Source organism: Poecilia reticulata, chromosome 22 (genome assembly GCF_904066995.2).
Source record: "Poecilia reticulata chromosome 22, P_reticulata-male-v2, whole genome shotgun sequence".
Classification (NCBI taxonomy): Eukaryota; Metazoa; Chordata; class Actinopteri; order Cyprinodontiformes; family Poeciliidae; genus Poecilia; species Poecilia reticulata.
The window spans coordinates 8,317,642-8,344,193 of NC_088851.1; the positions used below are offsets into that span (position 1 = coordinate 8,317,642).

Consider the following 26,552-nt stretch of genomic DNA (forward strand, 5'->3'; position numbering starts at 1 on the left):
TCAGAAGAGCTGGACACCGGCCAGTGTCTTGTCCGTGGACTGATCAGAAAAGTACCAGGGCCGCGGCAACTGTTACCGCTGCGCAGCCCACGCGAATTACTTTTAATGAACATGTAATTAATGTAAATAGACTGAATGGGTTTCAAAGCAAACAACGACTCAAATTGATTTGCATTTCTCTTCTTTAGGGCGGAGGGGCGGGGTTGGGGGAGGGGGGCTGTTCTCCAATTCGCCCTTTTGTCAGGCGCCTCTATTGATCACTTCGTGTGTATCGCTCCGCATGTGTTTTCCTTCATTAAGAAATAACGGCTTCCTGATTACTCCCATCCCCGGGTTTAATGTTGCTTAATATCCACTTTGTTCCTGTGTCATGGCGGAGGGCAGCGAGAATAATGTGTGACTGGGTGGGCCGTGATTGGCCGCGCGGTGAGGCAGAGGTGTTTAGGCCGTCGGCTGTAAAGGGGGATCAGTGGAGGGGTTAGAAAAGCAGAACCTTTGCGGCGGGCTCCAGCTCAGCATGTGGTCCCTCTGGGTCCCACTCATTCTCACTTACACAACAGTTTTTTTTGTTGTTGTTTTTTTAATACCATCAACAGGGGCGCTGCTAGGAACTTTTGAAAGGGGTGGCCAGATTGGAATAGCACACCTTCACCAAAGAGAGAATTTAAGGAGCTTTGTTATTGTTTTCCGATGCATGTGGGCAAGTAGAGCAGGAAGAATAAAAATCTATGTAAATGAATAAAAAATGTGAAAAATAAATAAACCTCTTATGTTTAACATTTGTTTCTTATAAGGCTTCAATACTACTACTATTACTGCCAATATAAACAATAATAATGTTTTTTCTTTGTTCCTTTCTTTCGTCCTTCCTGTCCAGTGTACTACTAGAACCAGATGTCATATCATGTCATGCCACTATAGTAACGTCTACTGTGCAACAGGAGCAACAGGAGCAATATCCCACTTCTTGCCTTTTACAGAGCAGATCTGACACTGCAAGGCAACCTGTCCCACCGGTTTGACTAAGCTGGCAGAACAGGACACGAATAAATACGTTTTCCTACTAATGTCTTGAATTCAGATTCATAAAAAATATATATATAATCCATATCAGACACCCTGATATGGATGACAGACAGTGCAACTGTCTGTTATCCTAAGGCTGATTTTTTTTTTTTTGAGACAAATGTTTAACATAAATGCACTTCCATGCTGCCACTCTTTGGGGATTAGGATATAAACCCCTTATTCTGTTGATTTCCGTTCATTTAGCCAGCAAATTGACCACGTTTTTTTTTTTTTTTTTTTTTTTTAAATAATATAGGCCATATCCTACTGTGCAATTCAGGCACCGGAATTACATACAGTGACGACTAGCCAAAAAAAAAGGAAAACTATTGAGTTGTGTGCAGAATTGCATGTTAGCTAATTGTTAATTTAAGCTGCTCGCAGTGGCTAATTATGTCAGCACAGCCAAGCCATTTGCATGATGGACCAGCCACCTGCCTGAAGGCGCTGCCAGGGCAAACTATATAATTACTGAACAGCAGTGGGGCAATTTTTGACTGTCGCCCCTTTTGTGTCACATGAATTCCTCGTAATGACATATTTCATTAGGGGGGCAAATATCACCCCCTCCTCCCGGGAGCCGAACAAAAAAAAAAAAACAACACACAAGTCTCAACAGGTCCTAATGTACGGGACCTATTTACATTCACCCCCAGCCTGTGTTTTTTCTCAACCTGTAGTTATGTGCGTCTTTGCTGTGAGTTAAATGGACGAGCGGTGGTTGTTTTTCAGCAGACCGCGCCCGGGTTAAAATGGACCAGGGCTTTTCTCAAAGTGATTGCTGCCTGAACTCATTAAGCTGTCAAATGTCTGGCTTTGGGATCTTGATTGCTTATTGTGTTGCAACATTCAAGGAATTTTTTTTTTTTTTTTAACCCAGCAATAGAGACGTATCCTATTCACTCCCAATGGAGAAATCATGGCTCACTGATGGACCGTCCGTCGGGTTTAGGATGATCTATGCAGTGGCGGTTCTTGCACATATAATGACCTGGGCTTGTTCCTCCATTTGGGACACTGTTATTCCACCAAAATGGATATAAAATTACAGTTTTGCACGTCCGTTCATGAGACATTCAAAATAGAAACTGACTGCCATGTTTTAACTACCTAATGTCATGATCCCTGATGACATTGGTGGTGGGCAGCATTGTAATATGGGAATTATGGGAAAGAAAAACTTTCTATGGGTTAAAAACAGACTTGAGATTGACTTTCCCTTCCACCAGGACAGTGACAATAAACATCCAACCAGAGATGCAGTGAAAAGGCTTCGCTCAAAGTAAACTCAGTAAATTAACTCACCCGTGTCAGGATTTTCCTTTTTTTATTATTATTTTTTTTAATGACAGTCCATCTGAAAACACAGTATGAGTTTATGAGGTACTTCTTCCTTTCAAGCACGTTAAGATTATTGTGGTACAAAAAATGTGCTTCTTTCGCGTTCCTTGTTTATTTTATGCTGCTACCACGTTCGAAATAAATAAATAAAATCCCAAATTTCAACACATTATTGTACTTTAGTTGTGTAAGTCAGTCCTTGATTGACCACTGACCTTGAGTGAATTTTGGGCCAATATCACCTGTTTTTCTTCTGTTTTTCCAACTCTATATTATGATTCAATGGCATAAGTGGATTAAAAAAATCTTCAGACATCTCAGATTAATAAGTGTTATATGTTGAAAGTTGACTAAAACATATTACAGTATGTGATCATAAAACACATTAAGGCAGAGGTATACCTCAAAGCAGGAGCACAACATACTTGTCGAACGCACCACCGCCGCTGACTAACACCCACTACTTTTTTCCAGATTCATTCCACTAAAGATTTATTTTAGAAATCATAAGTGCTCTCTTTGGCATGCAAATCAGTTTAAACGCACTTTAGGTCTGACCATTTGAAAGGAATAACCTTGGACCATTCAACCCGTCATTAAATGGAGCAGTTATTCCCGCAGGCCTACAGAGCGGGCGGCGGCCCCCGGGTCCGTGTGGAGGGTCTGGTGTTAACGGGGTTAGTGATGGCTCGCTGCCTTCCAAAGGACTCCTGCTGGTACTGTACACAGACAGGACAACCCCGCTTTAGTCTGAGTTCATTTAATTGGCATGTTTAACGCGAGCACTGCAGGCATGGAGCAAGAGACGAGCCCGCATAATGACCACACACACACACACACACACACACACATACACACATACACATACACACACACACACACACACGCACACACACACAAACTCTAGAGTTAAGATCCTCGCGAGGATCTTCTTATGAACCGAAGTTGAAGGTTTTACGGTGGGAAGTTTAAAAGTAGGTGAGCTGTTGTTCTACTGGGGAGACAAAAAATAAGTACATAAATAAAAAGAAACGATAAAACAACTTGAACTACTTTTTTATCTGTTTAATTAGGATCTTGTGTGGTGCTGTACGAACTTGTGGATGTCTGTGAAGCAACTTCTCTGGCTTTGAACACCTTGCAGAGCGTCTATTGCGTGAAAACGGACAAAGCGTGGTACCGTCTACCAAGATGTGACGACTGACTTTCACTGTCAGGCTGCTAAAAGGGAGCTTTAATCAGAGAAGAGCCGAGAGAGGTTCATCGTAACTCTGGAGCAGTGGCGGTTCCTGCATGATTGGCACCCTGGGTGGGCCCCTTCTTCGTCTCCTTTCTTATTCTCTCCCAATCAATTAAGTTGCAAGAAATGATCAGAGGTTTTTTTGGGGGTGTGTGTGATAAAATACGTCTCACTTTGCTCACAATATATTGATCCAGACCTTCCTATTCCTAGGAGATGGTAAGATGCCACCGACTTCATGTGTAAAAAACGCAATATAAAACTTAAATATAACTTACAATTATATTTCGTTACCTTGATGCTCGTGTGATCCCTAACAATCTGCCCACATGACCCATAAAGCGGCTCATATGGGTTAACGACTCTTGGTTTCCCCTTCACAAACCCGCCGTTTGCAAGAGTATGGAAAACGCTGCACACAGCGACAAACTGACATAGCATGTGACCCCATAGTGAAACATGGTGGTGGACATATCATGCTGTGGGGATGTGAAGCTGATGAGAAGCTTGTCAGAGTTAACCAGAATCAAACAGATATAGGAAGAAAACCTGTAACACGATGTAAAGATCTTGAAATATTGGCGTGAGGGCCACCATTTTGGACCATGATGCGCCAAAACGTACCGAAAGAACGGCCCAGTCAAAGTCCAGACCTCAGCTCAATTGAAAACCTGTTGAAAGACTTGAAAATTGAATCTCAATGTCAGTAATTTGCCAATAAGAATGAGCAAAACGTTTTTTGTTCTGTCTAGATGTTTAGAGCTGGTCCAGGCTCTGAACTCAAAGAATCCTTAGACACGTCAGTCAATAATCAACATCAATAGTCTGAACAGCCAAACCGATTCAACAGCTGGAGTCAATTTATAGAATAATAAACAAAAAAAAATTCTAATCAGTGAACAAAGTTTATACATAACAAACAAATTCAAAGTGAACAAGTCAAAGAAAAACAGAGAATTTGTCTGGACCTAAGCTTATTGAAGATGAAGTATAGGAAACATCCAACCATATAGCCGTTTGAAAAACAAAATTCATCTCAGAGATTATAGCTGCAGCAGAGCTAAAAAGGAGCAAGGCCATTGAGCAAGTTCAAAAAGCCGGTTCAAAAAGCCGGTATTTGTGGACTGCATTAGTGCAGATGGCCCCGGCCAACTTGGACATCAGTAAAGGCACCATTAGAGCTACAGATTTCCCAACTGCGTGCTGCCAGACAATTTTTGAGTTTTCTGGCTAGGTTTTGCAGAGGCCCATTCCCGTCGCCCACAGCAACCATTTGAGCATCATTGAACCAAAACATAAAGGATGAAGACTCATGTCAACAAAAAAAAAAGGCTTTGAAATCTACAACAAGCATCATCAGTAAGCACGAATTGCTGAAAAATCAGAACACGACGCGACTCATTTGTAAAGATATTTGTCTTATTTACATTGTACACAATATTATCAGAGCTGGTTGTGTGATATATTTTATGTTAACTACTCTGAGATAGTGTTCCTGTTCATTTCTCCTGCAAACTTTATGCTTGGTTTGTTGGATTTGTTGATTATTAGAAATGGCAAGTTTTGAATGGGGTTGGTAACATAGCCAAATTTTAACATTTATGTTTTTACATTTTAGCAAAGGGAAAATAAAAAATATCTTTTGTGCATATTTTTTTTAAGTCTCTCATCAATAAACAGTTTTTTAAATGTATATATTACTTATAATTTTTGATATCTGAAAACGATTTGATAATCCTTTCCAAAGATGTCAGGCAGATTGGTTTTTTTACTTTTATTTTTTTGCCAACAGTCATTTCCTTTTACTGCATAGCGTTGGTCACGTTTTCTACAAACAATGATTACTTCCAAAAATGTTACCATTATTGTAAACACCCACTTTCACAATCCACCATTGTTGGCTTCAAGTTCCTGAAGCATATTTAGTTTAAGTGTCCTGCTTTTGAACAGGATTGTTTTGTTTTGTTTTGTTTTTTTTCTTTCCTTTTTGTCATTTAAAAAGAACCAAATGTATATATGCAGAAATAAAATTGCAACTACAATGGCTAATCACAGCCAAATGCGTTCATAATGTACCGGAGGCAACTTAAATTGTTAGTTTGATTAAAGCTCGGTCACATGTATGTGTGGGGAACATTACCTCTTATATAAATGCAAAATAACAACTAATTTGTAAAAAAAACAACAACATTTTTTTAACTGAAATCTCAAACACTATATTAGTTTAAATCAACCTCCTGAGTCGACCACATCTGTGGGTGTATTTTGCTTTTGTTCCATTTCTTTATTCTTGAACTTTGCTCTATGATGACGACGACATTCTGTTATAATTATCAATAAAGTTCATGTAGCAAACTTAAAGGAGTGTTGTCTTATTCTGTCAGCCGAAAAACCTACTTTTTAAAATTTCAATCTAAGGACTTATGGTTTGAAGTCAATGCTTGACTTTAACAATAAGTCAATATGCATGTAGGAGGCAGCATCATATTATAAAGGCTACTTTACTGCAAGAAGGACTAATACACTTAGCAAAATAGATGACATCATGAAAGAAGAAAACTATGTGGAAATATTGAAGCAACATCCCAAGACATTAACTGAGGAGTTAAAACTTGGGCTCAAACAGGATTTCCACATAAGCAATGATCTGAATCACACCACTAAATTAGTAACAAAATGGCCTGAGCACAAACAAAGTTGATGGTTTGGAGTGGCCACCACAAAGTCTTAATCAACAAACTTGTACAACGGAGCTGAAAAAGGTATTTGACAAACTTGACTGAGTTACAATCGTTCTGCTGGAGGAATGGGCCAAAATTCCTGCAAACTGTGACGGTATAAGAAGTTTTATGGGAGAACAATGAACAATGCAGTTCTACAAAAATATCAAGATTTGATTTGAAAATGTTGTTCTGTTATCTTTTTTATGTTGACATAAAGTGAAACAGGTAAAAAAAAAAAACAATAACAAAAAAAAAACATACAGACATCCTAACTGACTTAAAACATAAAAAAAAAGTTTTGTCATATTTTATATCAAATCTGTGACGTAATCATGGTTTTGTATTTTTCCAACTTTCATGAATCACTAATTTCTCCAGGTCATCAAACAGGGATGGAAAGCAGAATCATATACAGCATAGAAATCCATTTTGACGAAGAAGTTCACTTGAGGAATCATACTTTTTCAACTCGCCATGTGAAAATCAGAGTGAAAAACACAAATCAGAAGATTTTCTATTTGCCAAGGCTGAAAATGAAGCCCATTTAGTGTTGCGATTGACAAAAAAAGAACTCTGGTAGTCAAATTTGTGCTTTTTTTTTTTTTTTTGTAGCTGGGCAGTATTATCGAAATGAAGTAAAATTGCACCCAGTACCAGGAGAGGAAGAAAAAAAAAATCTTCAAAAGAAACAAAACCAAGTGAACACCTAAGATGTAAAAATGTGCTTTGTTCATCACAGGGAGGGGAGAGAGAGAGAAAAGACTCCACTCAGCGAGCCCTGAATGCTGCATTTCATGCCTGCAACAATTATGCTGAAAGGTCAAGTATTACAGCATCTTGTGCTCCGCTTTGCATGCAAAGTATTTCAGTTCGCAAATGACCCTCGTTTGCGCTCTTTGCACAATGGCTTGAAGAAGCAGATAAACGCAGGACAATTAAAGATTTTTTTCTTCTTCTTTCTTTTCTGCCGGCTAGCTCAAAATAACGTTTTGCCGAAAAGGGAGTGATTGCAGTTTGCTGTGTAATTGTCCCATTTGAAATGCACATGAATGTTCGGGCCTGCTGCAATAAAATGTTTCAGAACTTTAACAACAACAACAAAAAAAAACAACAACAAAAAAAGGAGGCAGAAAGTGTGAATGTTTTCAAAGAAGGAAGTGAGTCATTTTTTTGTATGACGTGTAAATATATATATATATATTTAAAAAATGTGTTAGGAAGTATTTAAAAAGCAGACAAACAGCTTGTTGAAGAGTGCAACCTTTTTTTTTTTTGCTTTTGTACTCTTATGTTTTCCCCTCCGTGATGAATTTGTTGTTCAGCACCATGGACAGCCCCTGGCTGGACCGTCTTGCTTTTCATGAGAAACCAACCCAAACCAAACCAAACCAAACAATGACACGATTAGGATACAATCGCAAGTGTCTCAAACATTAAATTTTAAAAAGTATATTAAATGTAACATCAAAATAGAACAAAAAAAAAAGTTTCATAAAGGTTGAAAATGTTAAATCGCACACAACCACAGCTTTTTATTACTTCAAACCTCTTTCTAAGTCTCAGATGTTTATCCTAGTCACGACTATAACTTTGGTCTGACATAAATGTCTATTTTTATTTATTTATTTTTAATTTGGCACATGTCGATCTGTCATTAGTGTCATTAATACGATTTTAGAGTATATAATCCATCGAACATATGTAGGTATCATGCCGATTCTACCTTTTAGATACAATAATAATAATAATAATAATAATAATAATAATAATAATAATAATAATAATAATAATAATTCAGAAATAGAGTATTTTTCATTTTACAATCTGCTTCCACTTGTTTTTTCTCCTTTTTTTCTCCTTGAACCATCAACTCGTTCATTCTTAACTTTTGCTTTTTAAGACGTACACACACACACACACACACACACGCGCGCGCGCGCGCACACACGTTTTAATATCCGCTCAAAACTTCACATTCAGGCTCCACTCCACTCCGGCTCAGAGGGAACCCGCTTGCTAAATAGGCGAATAAAATTCACCAGCTAGTCACTAACTCAAATATGATTACCTTGAGATTAGAGACTAATTGCTCGGGGTTCATGGAGGCAGCCCACCATAAAGCCAGGAGGACTCGGGGAGCCGAGCTGTGGGGCTTTCCACAAAGGAGCGCGATGAGAGCGCGCACGCTTCCAACAAGTCATTCTCGACAGCTACAAGCGGCGCACAAAGACCACACACGGCGCCAAAGACATGTTAATGTAATCCCAAAGTTCTCACTTCTCTCCGCGAACAAAACGCGCTCTGAAAAATACCTAATAGAAGACAGTTTCTGATGCTGGGCTGGAGAATTTTAGCTCAAAGGTCTTCTGGAAGGGCGTTTTTTTTATATTATTATTTCGCGCGGGAGGCCTCAAACTGAGACCGCTTTAGGAATAAAAAAGTGACAGAAAGACGTTGCGAACATGCAGTCGTGTGTGTGGAAATGCCAAACTCTTCTGTAGGAACTGTGGAAGGGGAGGGGGTGCGGGGGACTACTTTGGAGAGCAACGCGTAAAAACGCTGAATTAAAAAAAAAAAAAAAAAAAAAAAAAAAAACAGCCCCCTTGAATACGTTTTAAAACTCAGTGGATTATGTGTTCTACTGGTAATGAATAAATAAATAAATAAATAAATAAATAAATAAATAAATAAATAAATAAATAAATATTGATGAGTTGTTCATTAAGCTGGATAACAGTCTACAGTAATAGTTGCATGCAGATATTAACAACAGGCTCTGTAACTTTAATCTATTACTATTTCTGAACTAACTGTTTGGTAACGCTCAGAGTGAGAATGCAAAGAGATATTGACATATGTACGTGTGTATAAATAATAAATCATAAATCCCTCCAGTGACGGTTCGTCATTCCACAGCAACATGAACTTTCTGCTGAGCACATATTTAGCAAACTTTGGATTCATAGAGTCTTTAGAAACTTTTTCGTTTGGTTCTCTTTTGTCTTTCCAAAAATGAGCAGAGGCGGCTCGAGTTTGTATGGGGCCAGCAGCAGCATAATAATAATAATAATAATAATAATAATAATAATAATAATAATAATAATAATAATAATAATAATAATAATAATAAATAGCAGCAAATAAATTGTGAGACAAGATCATTTCTCTCAATTTTGTGTCTACAACACAACACGTCTTTGACAACTTAGTAAAAGTCAGAAATATTTCCCAATTGTTTTTGATTTATTGATTAGTTTCCAGCTACAGCAAGTATCACTCACCTACTGACATGAACTGTAATTGCTAACATGATTGATAAAATATATATGTGTGTGTGTATGATTGTATGATTAATTTAATCCTAAATAATCTTATATTCAAAGAGTTACATTTTTTAAAATTATTATATGCATTTAAATGCGAAACTTTTGAATACATTTTCTAGCTAAAATCTAAAGTGCTTATTGGGCCCCCCTCCTGGCCTCGAAGGGGCCCAAACCAGCAGCTTGACTCACTTATGTCTTGTGACGCCTCTGAATGTGAGCGTCCTGACTTTAACCTCGTTGTGACCTCACTGCTCACACCTGCAGAAGAATCCTAGTTAAAGGCCGTGTTTTAACGTGAATATATTAAATTCAATAGTAAGCCACACAGTAAGCCACGATTTCGGTTCATTATCGAGACCGTGGAATATGAGCCAAATCGAAACTGTGCTTAAAATCCAACATAATAATAATAATAATAATAATAATAATAATAATAATAATAATAATAATAATAATAATAATAATACGACGTCTTTAGGAACGAGTTGGTGCTGAATCTCAAACCCATCGCCCGTCCCTTTCAGTTCCCTGATTGATTATCGATGGAGCAGCTGATAGAGGCTCGCGCCCGTCTTTCGAGAAGAATTCCGCGTGCTGTTTGGTCAGGGATTTCATCGATAAGCTGCCCTTTGAGCAGCGCTCGTGTTTGATGTGGAGCTCCGAGAGACCTCGCCTCTGTGACTCAGTGAACACACATCCAGAAAAAAAAATGAGCAAAGAAACAAACAAAAAAAAAGCATGTAAGGGCTACAAAGGCGTTTGTTCTGCGGTGCACGCGCGCGCGCGCAACCCAATGATTCATCAAAAAAAAAGTACATCACAAAAAAGAAAAAAAAAAAACACTCAATTTTCATTATTTTGTTCCGATTTGTTTTAGGAAATAAATGAAGGGAAAAAAAGACGTTGTTAATACTGCGACAAAACCAATAACCATAATAATATTCTACTACTAAATTAAGTTTTTTTTTTCTTCTTCAACCTAATTACTCACATAATGCGAACATATTTCACAAAAAAAATAGCGTAGCTGTCTCGTTTTCATAATTTATTAATAGGACTGTTTTTGTAGTAAGTCAAATATCTATATAAGTTACAAAGAAATAAAACGTACAAATACCGGGGAAACCACAACAAACCAGCAATAGCGTCAAAAAAGTTTGTACAACAAAGAGCTAGAATTCAAACCTTTTACAGAAATGTACACGCTAGACCTACGGCTCACATTAAAATTCTATTAGAAAGCAGAGACGCATTGGGTTTCACGGCAGTCCAGTCGTGTGTGTGTGTGTGTGTGTGTGTGTGTGTGTGTGTGTGTGTGTGTGTGTGTGTGTGTGTGTGCGCGCGCGCGCGCGTCCCTGCTCAGGGTCAGGTGTACCCCAACTATCAGTCTACCGCAACGATCTTCTTTTGTCTCTTTATATAATTTACATAAATAAATCCCAGGACGTTCACATCCACAGTTTATGGGAAAAGTTTCTTCCGCAAGAGTTTCCTTGTAGAATAAAAAGCTGCACCTCGAGTTTTTTCTTTTCTTCTTCTTTTTGTTTTCTCTTCTTTTTGTTCAAATGCGTGCATGTGTGCTGCGACGTGCCTCTCTTTTCACCGCGGAGGGAATTTGAACCACAGCCGCTGCGTCTCGTCACCACGTCCTGCCGTACAACAGGGCCGAGCACTGTAAGGCCGAGCCGTACTCCGCTCCGGGGGAGTTCAGGTGGGAGAGGCCGGCCACCTGGCTCTGCAGAGACGGCGGGCTGGAGGAGTGCGGCGCCAAGTCCGGGGAGTGACCCGTGCTGCCCACCTGCTGGCTCTGGTGCTGCCCGAGCCCGGACGCGTTGTTGGACATGATCATGACGTTGCCTCCCTGTTGGTGGTGCGTTTGCGCTGAGGACGTGGGCGTGTGGCCGCTGCCTTGACACGGCTTGCCGTCTTTTACCAACACCGGCACGGCCACCCTCCGCGGGGACTGCTGTTGCTGCTGCTGCTGCTGCTGCTGCTGCTGCTGGCAGGAGCCGCTCTCCTGCTGCATCTGCTGCTGGGACACTTTGTCTTTGGCCTGCCTCTTCATCTTGTAGCGGTGGTTTTGGAACCAGATCTTCACCTGGGTCGGCGTGAGGTGGATCATGCTCGCCAGGTGCTCCCTCTCCGGCGCCGACAGGTACTTCTGCTGCTTGAAGCGGCGCTCCAGCTCGTAGACCTGCGCCTGGGAGAAAAGCACCCGCCGTTTTCTCCTCGGGGTGCTGGACAGGGAGCCCATGCCTTTGCCCACGTCTGCCAGGGAGCTGAGGCTGCCCATGCTGCCCATGTTCATGCCCGACGAGGAGCCCATGAAGCGAGAGACTGAGAAAAGAGAAGATTTTTTTTTTGAACTTGAATTAAACACAGTTTAATTTGAACGAGTCAAAGAAAAAAAAATATTAACGTTAACTTGTAATGGCGTTCTAATTGTTTGGATTTAATTCGTAAGTCAATACGTTTCACACAAATTCCTGCGACCAAATCTGTAAACTATGTGTTCGTTATTAAATTTATCCGATGATTTTTTATTTTTTATTTTTAATTTATCTATTTATTTATTTATTTTAGCAAATGAATAAAAGCGTTCAGGTTCATTTTAGATAAAACAGAAACAGATTGAAATACCAGCTTTCACCCTCTATTAGCCACCAGGACGCTGAACAATAGTGCGGCCATCCACGATCCATTTTAATGTTGCACTTTAGTCGTATAGATAAATAAACATCTATTTATAATAATAGTTTCTAAGGTTTCCTTGTCTTATCTGCTCTGATGACATTAGTTTCCTTCCGCCAAACTGCAGCGCGACAACAATTCGTTCGTGTATTTTTAAAGCCCGAGTGGAAATCTTTATGTCCTCCAGATGCTCCAGCCCAAGTGGGGGGAAAATATCACAGATGAATGCAATGAACTTGGGAAGAAAGCAAAAACAATCTTAACTGTCCGGCTGGCGATTTAGATATTTAGACTATATCTGATTTGCTGCACAGAATAAAACAGAGTGGAAAAAAAAATGACGCTTGAAACACACAGAGAGAGCCTCGCTGAGGTCGGGGATGCGGATACTCACTGGTGGAGAAGCGCGGGTCCGGGTTGGCTCCGTACCAGCCGGTGGCCGTGGCGCTGCCTCTCATCCCGTCCTGGTACGCCGGCAGCTCGCCCATGTTGCCCAGGTTGCCGTTGCAGTAGCCCCCCATGGCAGTGTGTGACAGCTGGGAGACACCCGCCGCAGTCATGTGGTAAGCCGCTGACACAGTCCCGTTGTGGCCCATGTGGTGCTGCTGCATCGCCGCCTGAGAGACCTGCGGCTGCCGGTAAGAAGCGAGAGGTGCCCCCAAGTTGTTATTCTCCATACTTACTTTCTTATAGCTCTCCTCAAGGGGACTCAAGATATCGGAAACAGAAAAAGGAGTCGTATGCTTAGGGCTCATCGACATTGTTCTGTGGCTTGGAGAGGGAGAAATTAGAAGGCAAGGCAATCTCTCCTTCTCTTCTCTCTCCCCCTTCTCTTCTCTCCTCTTTTTTTTTTTTTTTTTTTTTGGCCAAAGCCCCTCTGGTTCCTGTTGTCTCAACGTCGATCCTGGTAGATGAACACGTAGGAGAGCGCCTCAAGTCGCGCCTTTAATTGGATTGAGTGGGTGAGCTCGGTGCTGGCTTTGGTTTGTTTTAGCCGGGTGCCAGGTTTAAGGCTACCATCAGAGGCGGGGCATCGGCAACAATACAAAAAAAAAAAAAAAAAAAAAAAACCCAGCTCTAGCCTCCGAGCGTAATTTCACTTAGAAGACATGTGCTCCCCTCCCACTAACAATAACATAAGCGCCGCCGCACATGATCATAAACGCTCGTCCCGGCGCTACCGCTGCTGCCGCGGGGCGGTGTCCTGTCCGGGCGCGCGGCTTCTGCATGGCGGAGTTAGCGACTCGCCGCTGTTTGCTTCCTGACCACAATGCACTTTATTAACTGTAGTGATGTTTACGAGGGCCTCTTGAAGGAAGGAGGCCTATATGGACTTGAGAGTTGGAGAACCACTCCTCGGTTGAACTACTGACTTTTAATGGCCATGAGAGGCCTCCAGTGATTGCAGGATTGTTTGTGTTATGCCTTATCGTACTCAGACATGCAAAAGTGCACTTGCGGGGAGGGGAGGGGGAGAAAAAAAAAATCCGCCTGATACTGATAAGTAAATAAATACACATCCGCGCGTTAAGTGGCTGCGTAAATGATTAACCCCCCCCTAGATTCTTTTTTCCTCCCCACGTTTCATGTCATTGGACGAAAGCAGCGTGTTACCTAAATTCAGATGAACACCCTCGTAAAAAGAGAGGGGAGAAAAATCTAGTCTGGCGGAAGGAGAGGCTCTTATGTGAAGTTAACGGTGTTCAAGTAGCTACTTTCCCTGCAGCACAAGTCCAGGTAGCCCTCAGTAGCAACTTGCCTTAATGCTCAAGGAGCGATTGCAGTTTAACCCAATCACCTTGAATTTTTGTTGTTTTTTGTTTTATTTGTACAGAGTCATCGAAAAGGAGCTGGGCTTTTTTCCGGATATTATTATTATTATTATTATTATTATTATTATTATTGTTGTTGTTGTTTTTGTTGTTGTAAGTTGTGTGTTTGTTACATTTACAGGATTTAATTTGTGCGGTGGAATATTGCATCAGTTAAAAATGGCACCCCATGAAAAAGACATCTTCATTATTTCATGTGTCATTTTCAATCGTGTTACTCAAAGGAAGTTTGGAGGACATCAATCAGTAATAAAAAACAAAAAACAAAAAAAGGAAGTTAGCATTTTAGCTTAAAGGTTCATACCCTTGTGTATTTTTATTTTCCACTACTAAATGTAGACAGACAATTCAAAGGATTTTAGAAACTACGGTTTTCACTAAATTCAAAGTTAGAAAAAAAAATCACACATGGTACAAAAAATAAATAAATAAAACTACTTATTCTTCTTAGTGTGTGTTTGGGTTCATGACATCACAAGAATTGGGTTACCAGTTGGTAACAGCAAACAATGTGATGAACGAATAACTTGTCAGTTTCCAACATTCTGTAAGTTACATTTGAAGCAGGATTTTGACTAAAAATATGCAAATAAAGAAAAAAATGGCAAGAAAACCAAATACTTGTATACTCAAAAGAACTATGCCTTCTGTGATGTCAGCAAGAAGCTGGAGAAAGGGTGTTTTTAAAGGAGACGCTTCATTGACTTAATAATGATTTTTAACAAAAGAAATTGAATATGGATTATCACATGTCGCTCTGTTAATGAGAAACTACATCCAAAGTAAATAATAATCTCACTGAAAAGTCTGGCTAATTGCTTTAAACTTATTTAAGGGCTAATAATCTTTATTTTGGTGACAAGTCCTGCCAGAACATTTTGTTTAGAATTTAACTGGAGATGTTTGGAAAACCGAAGAGGATTCATTAGCTGATATTGTAAATAATTTTTTGCAGTGTCCAGCACAAAATAGCTATGTTTATATACTGTAGATTTTATATAAAAGAGCATCTACTCAGTAAAGGTTAATTAAGACTTGCTATGGAGCGAGAAGTAAAGTGAAAGAAACTTCAACATGCTCTGCTTCCTACACTATAAAATAGCATTTTGGACTGTAGTAAATAGGCATTAGAAGTCAAGAAATGTCCTATAACTTTTGTTGGAGCAAAAAGCTAACGTTTGTTTCCAGTTTTTGCTTATTTAGGAGTAATGCTAATGCTAATGTCAAACCTGCTAATAGATAACTCCTTCTTACACTACAAAAATTACTTTTGGAAGGAAGCTAAACACCATTGTACAAGTTGCTGTCAGTAAGTTTTATTTGTTTGAACAATAATTTAAGTTTGTATCAGTGCTAGCGTAGTGACGAAGCTATAAATTAGCTAGCAAGGTGAGCTAGTTCAGCGCGAGGCAGTCCTTAATAAATCTAACCTGTGCTTGTCAGGGAAAAGCTTTTAATCTTACCCTTTAGAATATATATTTTTAAAAATGTGTTATTTTTTTAGTAGATATTTTTATTGTAGTTGATATTTGTTTGATTTTAAATCGGGACGACCACCCAGATATACAATTGAACATTTTAAAGATATTTATTTGGCTTATTTTTACATTTTGATTGAAATTCGCCACATATGTTTACATTTTTACTGATAAACTTGCACTATTTTCTAATCAATTTTATAAGCATAGAACTGTAAATTCTACTTGTTTGCGCACTTTCATCACGCATTGTTTTTGCCTTATTAACTTAGCATTTTATTATGCATCATGTCCTGCTCCTGAATCCTACATTTTTATTGTTGCTCTATACAGTATGACGGTGTATAGCTCAAGTAAAATACAATTATTTAGGTTTTGTTTTTTTTTAAAGACATGTAATAAAGCAAACAAACGGGAAATAAAAGAAAAGAAAAAAATTGGAATATTTTGATTTTGTGAAACCTTTTATCCAGAGGTCAATCCCAGCAGCAGCATCATAACATTTCCCAGCTTCCGCCTGAGTCTGCAGCTCCATCCACCTCAGACAGGAGCACAGCGTCTTCTGCTGGCAGCCTCTCTCAGCAGACACCGGTTAACTCCTAAGTAATGACCAGTCTTTGCATCTTTTTTTTTTTCTCTCGTTGTTGTTGAAAATTTCATCTCACAAAGAGAAGCGAACAACAGTCAGAATCAGTGAGTGTGCTGCCAGTAGTGACATGTCGATCCACTTTTAGTTTGCTGTGCATTCCGCTGCCTTCCAACTGCTTGTTCCTGTCGCTCCAACATAAACAACCAAATCACATGCGCATCTAATGAAGCAACACTATCGTGTAGTTACATAGTTCATGGCTACACATATTGTTTTGCATCGCAACAACTAACTACCAGGTCATAATAACAGCGAGCAAATGAAATTACAGCATCTTCATACATCCACGCTAAAGCTTGCATGTGCATTCCTTAATTAAACAATTCTGCAAGACATTCTTAATAATCTAAATCAGTACCTCCCGCCCCCCCCCCCTGCTATCCCTGCTCTACCATGCGCTCATTACGGCCAATTAGCGGCAATTAGTCCAAATGTTCCCGCTAATTTCTGGAAATAATGAGAACACTAAGAAAGTGGCGGATGTGAGCCTACGGAGCCTTTGTTATTGAGGCCACACGCTGTAGTTGCTCAGCTGATACATGATATAACCCCCCCTCCCCCGCGCCCCCCGAGGAGAGAGAAACTAAACGTCAGGAGTTGAAATGAACAAGAGGTGGTCCTTTATTATTATTATTTTTATGATTTAAGATCAATACCATTCATTCATTTTCTTTACACCCTCGTCCCTTAATGGGGTCGGGAGGGTTGCTGGTGCCTATCTCCAGCTAACGTTCCGGGCGAGAGGCGGGGTCACCCTGGACAGGTCGCCTGTGCCAGTCTGTCGCAGGGCAACACGACACACTGGACACACAACCATGCACACACACACTCATACCTAGGGGCAATTTGAGGCCAATTAACCTGACAGTCATGTTTTTGGACTGTGGGAGGAAACCGGAGTAAAAACCCACACATGCACAGGGAGAACATGCAAACTCCATGAAGAAAGACCGGGGCTGGGAATCGAACCCAGAACCAAGGCAAGGCAACAACTCTACCAATTGCGCCACTGTGCAGCCTTAAGATCAATATATTCTTTTTAATAGGGTCAATATTCATACGTTGAACACTTTAAAATGCAGATATTCTGTTTCTACTGCAAATATTGAACAGACGGTAGGTGGATAGTTTTTAGCTATGACATTTAATCAAAATTAGATCCGTTATCTCTATCGAAATCTTGTCTTTATGTTCAATAGACAATACTTATTCCACTTTATACAATCACAAAGGGCGGTTTTAAGAAAAAATATAAAGTTTTTATATTGAACTAAACCTCTGGTGGATTTGAGTGGCCTAAAAATCCTTTTCAAAAACCGGATGTTAGTATTTTCACCATCCTGCCTCAGAGCCTTTGAGCAAATGCTCATGCGTCACGCAGTCACGATTATGTCATTATTTGGAGGGCCTGATTCTGCAGCAGGGACACTGTTTTAGAGCAAGTTGGGTTTTTTTTTTTGGATGAAACGCGCCACCTTGTGGATCAGTAAGTCTCTTCACCATGTGGAGCCGCAGCAGATTTTCAGTGTTTCACTGCGAGTGTTATTCCGCCATCTAGTGGAGAATTTGGTGACTGAGCAAACAGTCAATGAAATCACGTCTGAAAAGTTCTGGACCACCAGTATCATGAAAGTTGCGACTCTCACTAAATGAACAACTTCATCCATAATCCAGCCCACATGTACACATGAGTCTCATCACCTCCTCATCACAAACGACACATTTCTGAACCAGAGTTTTCAGTTACACCAGAATGAAAACCAAACCCTGTAATCACTAAGCTTTACGTAGCGATTACTGTGAGTCGCAGCCTGTTTTTGTCAAATGATGATGCTTTAAAATGAGGAATTGAGCTTGTGTACATGTTTTTAATGTATCTGACATGTAGGTAAACATGAGCTGACCCAAGACATAAGCCATGTTTGCAGCTAAGGATGGTCCCTAACCGCCCGAGGAGCAGTTGTACCAGTTGAATTTTTATTTATTTATTTATTTATTTTATATCTCAAAAATTTCAATGTAATATAGATTAAATTGAACTTGGGAACAAAAGTTCAGAAACCGCCTTCACTATGAGTGAAGTCAATTTTCAGACAAATTAAATCGATCAGGACAATTTATAACTATATGCTGGACATTGTGAACATTGACATTCTGCGTAAAACAAAACGACAAAAAACTCATAAAACATGAGACTTAGAAGATGAGTAAGCAGATCAATTAGTAACAGCACAACATGAATCTCTTTTAGTATTACTTCTGTTCTCATAAAAAAAAAGCTCCAACCTAATTGTACTTTACTTCTCAGACAAACACAGTTTGTAGGCATAACTTCAGTGTTTACTAAGCTATAGTTTGTTTTTTTCCTTAACACAACAGATTTATTCTACCTGCACGTCATTCAATGTTAGGGTGTAAATTAAAAGTCAAATCTCTGCAAATGAAGTCATCGGTTTGTATGCATGTTTAAAACGCAGCACACATAATCATGAGCGTACGAATGCTTAACATCAGACTCTTGTGTTTGTGATGAATGATGATCATTTCTGCTACCTTAATATTCATATTGCACAACATTAAGAAATATTTTCATACCTAATTAACTGCTGTACTGCATTCAAACAGTATTTTTGTCACTATGTAAATTCCCATTGCAGTATAATATATAAAAACATTTAGTTAAAAAACAGGTTCTTCAGTGGCATTTCCTACATCGCCTTGTTTTACACACTGGAATCAGTCCAACAACTTTTACTCTTCCCACTGAGTCACAGTCTGCCGACATCTTATGGAATATGAAACACGTAAAAACAGGATGTGGGGAAAGTCCACAATTTGAACATTTTGAGCATTTTGACATGTTCCACATATTTGTTTTTGTTTGAGGGGGATGAACATTAACTCACACAAATGCTGTTTAAATTCAATACATGTACGAAAGAGTAGAATAAGAAAGCGGGTGCTGTTGGGAAGCAGTGTTTTTGTGCACAATGTCAAGTAATAATAGTCTTCATGTTGTTCCAATATAACACAGAGCAGTTGATTTTACTTAAAATCCACAATTTTATATGAGAAGGGCAGATGGAATAAGATCTTTATCAAATGACATGGAATATATATTTATCTTGTGACTGATAAATTGCAGAGATAGGACAGAAAGAAAGTGTCTGCAGCTCATCTTCAGGCATTGATGCGGTTTAAGCCAGTAAAGAAGAAAGGTCTGTTCATGGATACAGAGTAAGCTGTCTTCACTTTGAAGATGACTGGTGGACCTGTAATGGTTTGTTTTTTGTGACAAATGCAGGTGTTTTCCCTTTTAAAATTCAAAACATTACGCTTGAATATGCAGACCAGTTTGTTTTTACAAAAAACCCTTTAGTTAGTCTGAAATTGTGACACCAAATAATGACAGGGGGATGACGATGCCACTTTGATGACGATTCTGTATTTTTAATCATTATTATTATTACTATTATTATTTATTTGAAGAAATAGAACAAACTCAGGAAGTGGAGAACCTGAGGAGAGTGATCACTGGCACCTGGTTGGAGGCATAAACATACAAACTGATGGAAATGGGAAATGATGCGGTAAGAATACAGTAGGGAAATTACTGGAAGCAGCAAACAGACAAGACACAATATCAATGTCAATGTCAATTATTTTTGTAAAGCACTTTGAAAACAGCTACTAAGTGCACCAAAGTGCTGTATAGTATTCTTAAAACCACACTAGCTAATAATAACTATAACAATAAAACACTCAACTGACCAACATAGACTATAAACCACCATAACAAACTCAGAAGCCAATTTCTCTTTGCCACTGTTCAAAGAGGGAAAGACGAGAGAATGTGCCATTCGTTGAAGTCCGATGTGTGTTTGGGATTGTCATAAGTCATGGTACACTCGCCTGCATCTATAGCAGAAAATAACGTGAAACAATTCACAGCAAACATTTATTTACCGTTTTAAACAACTTTCGGGTGCGTCTGTGACTGTGGAGGGAGCTGCATACGGAGACGTTTGAATTTGAAGGTCAATTTCTCTGTCGTGTTATTTCCAACTGGAAACTGAAATCTAAACACATTTTAAAAGTAACATTGGTAACACTTTATTTGAAGGGGGTGTGCATAAGACATAAAGTTGCATTAAAAGTCCATTAAAAGTGCCAAGTTTGCATGATTTTGTAAATTATGATAATTTAATGCAAAGTTGGCATTTTCAATGGACTTTTAATGCAACTTTTAGAGCAACTTTGCATTAAAAGTGTCATTATTTACCGAATGACACTTCATGACAACAGTCATAAACATTCATAAAGACTCCTTCATGTTCATGCCAGGTGTTTTGTCATGTTTATGACAGTGTCATGTCAGTCTTATGCACACCACTTCCAATAAAGTGTTACAGTAACATTTTAAAGGTTAGCCTAGCATTTTTGAAACTGAATCTGTACATTAAGACATAAACATTAAAATGACTAAAATGTGGGTATTCAGGCAACACCAGCGGCCAAATCGGCAAAAGGAAGCAGAAAATATAATTAAGAGATTTAGCAGAATTAAGCTCCTAAACAAACATTAAAAAAAAAAAAAGATTCAGCTGTATTCAACCTGAAAATCTGATCTATTTTTTTTTCTCTAACCCTGTCGGTTAGTAATCAAAGTTTTATAAACAAATTACCACCGAGCGTTCTCAGTTTGCATGGATCTCCTAACTTTCCTCCCACGGCAGGCCAGCGAGTGAAACCAGAGGATGGGCAGACCAATACGAGCCCGTCCCATTCAGACAATTCTTCTGACTAACTTAAAAAAACCAATGGCAACCTCTAAAAGCCTGTCTTTGTCACCCTTAAACCCCAGAGATGCTCTAAAACACCATTGTGCGGTCAAAGCTCATAAATTTGTCGCAGGGACTGATTAAACATCACGAGAATCGAAACACTAAAGATTTTGTCTCGGTCCCCTTTGGTGGAGGTACAATGGTCCATTCAGGGGGAGACACCCGCACAAAGGGAGCGTTTAAGGGGAGATGCTGCGAGCTGAGGGGTTCGGCCAGTCCCCTCCATATGTGAGGCAAGGTGGCCCCAGCGATGGGGACAAAGGGCCAGGTGACAGGGACGATGAGCTGCGGGGTCACAGGACGAGCAAACAACATTATAAGGGGCGTGGAAGTGAACGCCCCACCTCCCCCCCCCCAGGCACTGACATGGTTTTACACACAGAGGCCCTTTAAAAAATTATTTTGTATTTTAGGCCGACGATCGGAGTGGCCACGCTTCCTCGAGGATGTTTCATCTCAGCTCGGCTTGTTTCACAATTTGCCTAAAATCTGAGTGGTCCGAAGGCATCAGCGTTTTTCTGACCTCCTGCAGCAGTTCTCCAGATGAGAGTTGAAATATTCGAAATCCAAGCTTTTGCAGAACGAATGCGACCCGACGCTGTAGGGCATCCGGACCCGTCAGGCTGTTTGTGAAACACATCGGGACAGAACGTGTACAACATAAAATAAAAATAATAGTGATTACATCAAAACAAACACATTTACAAAAAAGAAAAAGAAAAGAAAAAGTGACATAGATATGTGAAGTAAATAGTATGAGATACTCCATCATGTTTGAAAGCCACATTTGCTCCGAACATACCGACATTTCCAGAATAAATGCACTTTATTAGTACGCTTTCATCAGATTAACAAAACTTAATTGAGAGAGCAGAAGCAGCTCCTGCTCACAGACGTGGTGCTGTGATAAAAGAGGCCAGGGATTCTCATGCTTTACCAGATCCAGCTCTTTTAGATGAGATGTTTGCTCAGCTTTTGGCTGCATAATTAGTCTTTTTTTTTCCATCATAAAAGCTTCTTAGATGACTCTTAATTTATCATCCTGTTTGGATAATATATACATCTACATATATACAAGTACAAATTGATTATTTTTGAGACGTGCCTTCTCTTCCCTTTAGGATATGAATCAATTCTGGAGAATGAAAAATGCTAAAAAGAGGCAAACTTCCTTCATATTTATGTAAAACTTCAATAAGTTCTACATGAATAGAACTTATTTGTTTATGGTTAAATAAATGTATCCATAATATATTCTATATGTTATAACTGCACATATTTGTGTGTATATTATAACATATAAACATCTATTTACCCTATATGTACCCAGCCAGAAAATATTAAATGTTTCAAAATGACACAAAATTCACCAAACCAATTTGCAGCTAGAGTGAAATAAACACATTACTGTAAAAAGTAATAATCCAAAATAAATGATTTTATTTATAAGTGTTTTACATAAACAGCATAAACTTTACAGAAAGTCTTCTGGAAGACAAAAAACAAAAACAACAAAAAAAAACATTTGCTTTTTTAAAAATTGAGACTAAAGGTTGGTTTTCTTACAATACACATCCCTATCTACTGGAATGAAAACAAAAGTTATTGATACAAATAATTAAAAGATTTCAAAAACACAGGAGAGCAAAAGACATGCAAATGAATTATCACTTTAAAAATAATGTCCTACACGCTGCAGCAACAATCAGCGGTACAAAAATAAACATGAAAAAAAAAAGAAATTGTGCAAAACATTCTTCGCTCTAAAGTGTGAATCTAAATGTTTGAGTAGTTCAGAAATGTGTAAAAACATTTAGAGAACATTTGATGCCATTCTAAATGAGTTCGTGCATTCACAGGAGGGTCTTCATTTGAGAGGAGCAAAGGGGACCGAGTCGCTCCAAAAGTCCCTCCAGGCGAATCTGGAGGCCGCCGCGGCTGGAAAGTGCTGCTGGTACCGGGAAGGAAGCGATCCGGGGGAGGGATGCTGGAGAGGAGGGAAGGCTAACGGGAACGGGAACGCCTGAGGATGAGGAGGCGCGGGAGAGGTCAGGCAGCTGGCTTTGTCCGCCTCAATGAAGCAGGTGTGGAAGGGTTTCCCGTCCCGGACCAGAATCGGAACGACCACCCTGCGCAGCAGCGGAGGTTGCGGAATGTCCGCGTCCGGCGGCAGCGCGCCTTCCGCCCGGCCTCTCTTCATCTTGTAGCGGTGGTTCTGGAACCAGATCTTCACCTGGGTCGGAGAGAGGCTGAGGAGCCGGGCCAGCTGCTCCCTCTCCGGACCGGACAGGTAGCGCTGCTGGCGGAAGCGCCTCTCCAGCTCCAGGGTCTGGGTTTTGGAGAACAGGACGCGGCGCTTCTTGCTCTTCTTTATCCTCTCAACCGGCTCCAAGTCCAGGGACGAGTCATCCGGCTTGGTTGAGTCGGGGGACGGTTCGAAACTGCCCTCATCAGAAGCTGGAGGCAAAACAAGAAGACATAATATTTGCTTTTTTTAAATTTATTTATTGGCGCAATCCTTTATATTTTTGCTCTTTTAAGAAATACATTTTGCCAGTAAAAACCGACAACTCACACATGCAGGGGCTCCGATCGCACTCCACCCAGGAGGTGTAGGGCGAGCTGGAGGAGCAGGAGGAGTAAACCGAGGAGGAGCGCGGCGCAGCCTCCGCATCCTGCTCAGGCAGGTCCAGGATGCTCCTGACGGAAAAGCGGAACCTGCTCGGCGCACCAGTCATCGCGTTCACTCAGTGACAATCCGAGGTTTGTTATCTTCTTTCTCTCTCTCAATCTTGTTTTTTTCTTTGCATTAAAAGGAACCGAGTCCTCAAAGTAAACCTCTCCCACTTTGCTGCGAAGTGTCAAAACATCGATCCGCGCGCCGAGCTCAGTGTTTACCCAAACCGCACTCTCCATGCGCCCCTCGCTTATAAAGCCTCCCTCCTCCTCCGTTCGCTACCTGAATGGTTGGAGTGCTGTCACCAATGACGGCTGGGTGTGGACTTTGGGGGGGAGAGAGAAAAGAAAATCTCAACAAAGAGCCAAGGAAACACTCGTCATCATTACAGATTCGTCCCGTATCGTCCAACTGAGGAACAGATAATGGTGATTGTTGGAGCTGAATCACGTCTTGGGTGGCAACTGACAACAGAGCCTGTCCCATCATCAGCCCCTCCACCCTTCTCCACTCCTCGGTGTTGCCCCCCCCCCCATCCCTCGGCCCCCCTTCTCCCGCCTGCTCTTGTCCAAACAACGTGTCCAATATTTGCATACAAAGTGAGCAATTAGCGTGATGCCCGCGGAGTTGGTTTAACTAATGCGCCACTAATGTGCGGATCGTTTACAGGCGTGAGAAGTTTATAGAGCTTTATGGGCGGTGGAGGATTCCCAAACATTCCCAACAGGACGCGCTCTCTGTGCTGTTTTTTTTTTCTCCCAGGATAATATATGGCTTCTTCCGGTCATAAAATGAGATTATTAAACGCTTCTTTTCATAGTTGTTGTGCTGAAGAGGCCTACAAGTTGGAGGCCGTGAAATAGTTTGGAATAATTCGCAAAACCCGTTTGCTCTGCCTTCCTTCCGGTCGCAGGACGTGTTTTTAAGTATGTTACATATCGGCCACTTCTTGTCTTTATTCAGCCTAGAAAAAAAAACATGTGGAAAACTTTTTTCTTTTCTTTTCTCTTCTTTTCCTTACTTTGTAGTGCACGGAAAAAAAATGACCCCAAACTTTTCGAATTTATGCAACAGCTACCGAAGAAAAATGCTTAAAATCGAATCTGTTTTTGAGATAATTTTACACAAATGGCTTAAATACATCAATTTATTTTCTCAGCTTGTATTTTAATAAACAATGGGATGTAGCCATATACAAAATAAATACATTTTAAGCAGCATTATTTTTCATTTCCCCAGTCCGGAATACTCTTTTAAAATATTAATTTAAGACCGAAAATCCCAGATTGGTCAATATCAATGTCCATTCACAAACTACACAGCGGGAGTCAATACCACACTAGCTTTAGCTTTTGTTGGCTGCAGAATCAGGACTAGCATCTCATTCTGTCATAAAATACTCTTCTTTATCCTCCATGTTAATAAACAATAATAATAAAAAAAAGAATTAATTTCCAATTAACTAATGAGGGATTTAAAAAAAATTGAAGCTTGGTAGCATGCTAGCTTTAGCATCGCTAAGCTAGCAGAAGCAGGAAACAGATAAGTTTTAGCTCCAGATCAGAAACCTTCCCAAACACGAGTCAGTGTTTACTTTGATTGAGATGGGACATTACTGATTATATACAACACGTGATGTTCACTTCAGCCATGTTGGACTCTACAGAGAAAGTGAGAATAGCTAGCCAATACCTGGCTTAATCGATATTTTTAGTCGAATCCAAATCTAAATGTTAAACTATTTTATTTCATTTATTTTTTGCTAAACCGAAGCAATTCATTTTACAATCAAAATCACCAACATTATATTTAGAAAGTAACAGGCTTGATTAAAGTTTATCCATTTTTATTAGCCAAGACTTAATGACCTCCAAATTAAATTTTTTGTAGCGCATACAACTTTTAACTGGAAAGAAACTCATACTAAGGACGCCCTTCTGTGGTTCTTTTAGATCGGACAGTCTGTGGCTCCATTGAACTGGACTTTATTAAGTTTTATCTGACCTCAATAAAATTTTAAAAAAAGTTATAAACGAGGCTGGTTTATTTCCTCTAAACTCTGGTAAGATTTAAAACACGTTGACCCCCGTTTCTAGACGCACTTTATATCTTTCACTTTCTAGCAGCGCTTTCACGTCTTTTCCAACAAAACTTTGCCCGTGAAGAAGCCCAACATCGCGGCTCTTTAATCTGTTGAACGCAGGAGCCGACATAACGAGTTTATCAAATATTCGATGCCGTCTTTACTCATTAAGAAACGTCATATTTCGCGACGTATCACTTTCAGTTCCAGTCAGTCCATTTTCCTCTCCTTGCAGTGATTGATCACTCCGAGCGAGATTTAATTAGTAGGCAAAACAAATCATGAGCAATTAATCACTCTGCCAACGCATAACACACACAAAAAAATGCAGATTCCCTATTAATTATTTTTCCTCTGAATTCACTGAACAAGTTTTCTAAAAAAAAAAAAAAAAAGAATCATGATTTCAAGTGAACCTAACCATGTTTTTTTTTTTTTTGTAATCATCCAGTCTGATGTGGTGAGTGGTTTTTCGTTCCTCTTTCACTCATACCGAGCCTCGTCCTCTCCAGCGAGGTGCAGCCCTGAGGGCCGAAGAGGAGAGAGGTGGTGGTGGAGGACCTGCCTCCATGGGGCGTCCTGGGTGGTCGGGGCGAGGAA

The 26,552-nt window shown here is 39.9% G+C and overlaps 2 protein-coding genes across 2 annotated transcripts; both read right to left on the minus strand.

Annotated features, from left to right (window-relative positions):
• Window positions 1-10,728: 10,728 nt before the first annotated feature.
• On the minus strand, window positions 10,729-14,252 carry nkx2.1 (NK2 homeobox 1). The gene is made up of 2 exons (XM_008399139.3): window positions 12,784-14,252; window positions 10,729-12,035 (listed from the first exon to the last, which is right to left on the minus strand). The coding sequence occupies exons 1-2, from the start codon at window positions 13,148-13,150 to the stop codon at window positions 11,338-11,340; spliced, it is 1,065 nt and encodes a 354-aa protein (XP_008397361.1). The 5' UTR covers window positions 13,151-14,252; the 3' UTR covers window positions 10,729-11,337.
• Window positions 14,253-22,604: 8,352 nt separating this feature from the next.
• On the minus strand, window positions 22,605-26,322 carry nkx2.9 (NK2 transcription factor related, locus 9 (Drosophila)). Its single transcript, XM_008399140.3, has 2 exons — window positions 23,768-26,322; window positions 22,605-23,649 (listed from the first exon to the last, which is right to left on the minus strand). Exons 1-2 carry the CDS (start codon window positions 23,928-23,930, stop codon window positions 23,060-23,062), a joined length of 753 nt encoding a protein of 250 aa, XP_008397362.1. The 5' UTR covers window positions 23,931-26,322; the 3' UTR covers window positions 22,605-23,059.
• Window positions 26,323-26,552: the final 230 nt, after the last annotated feature.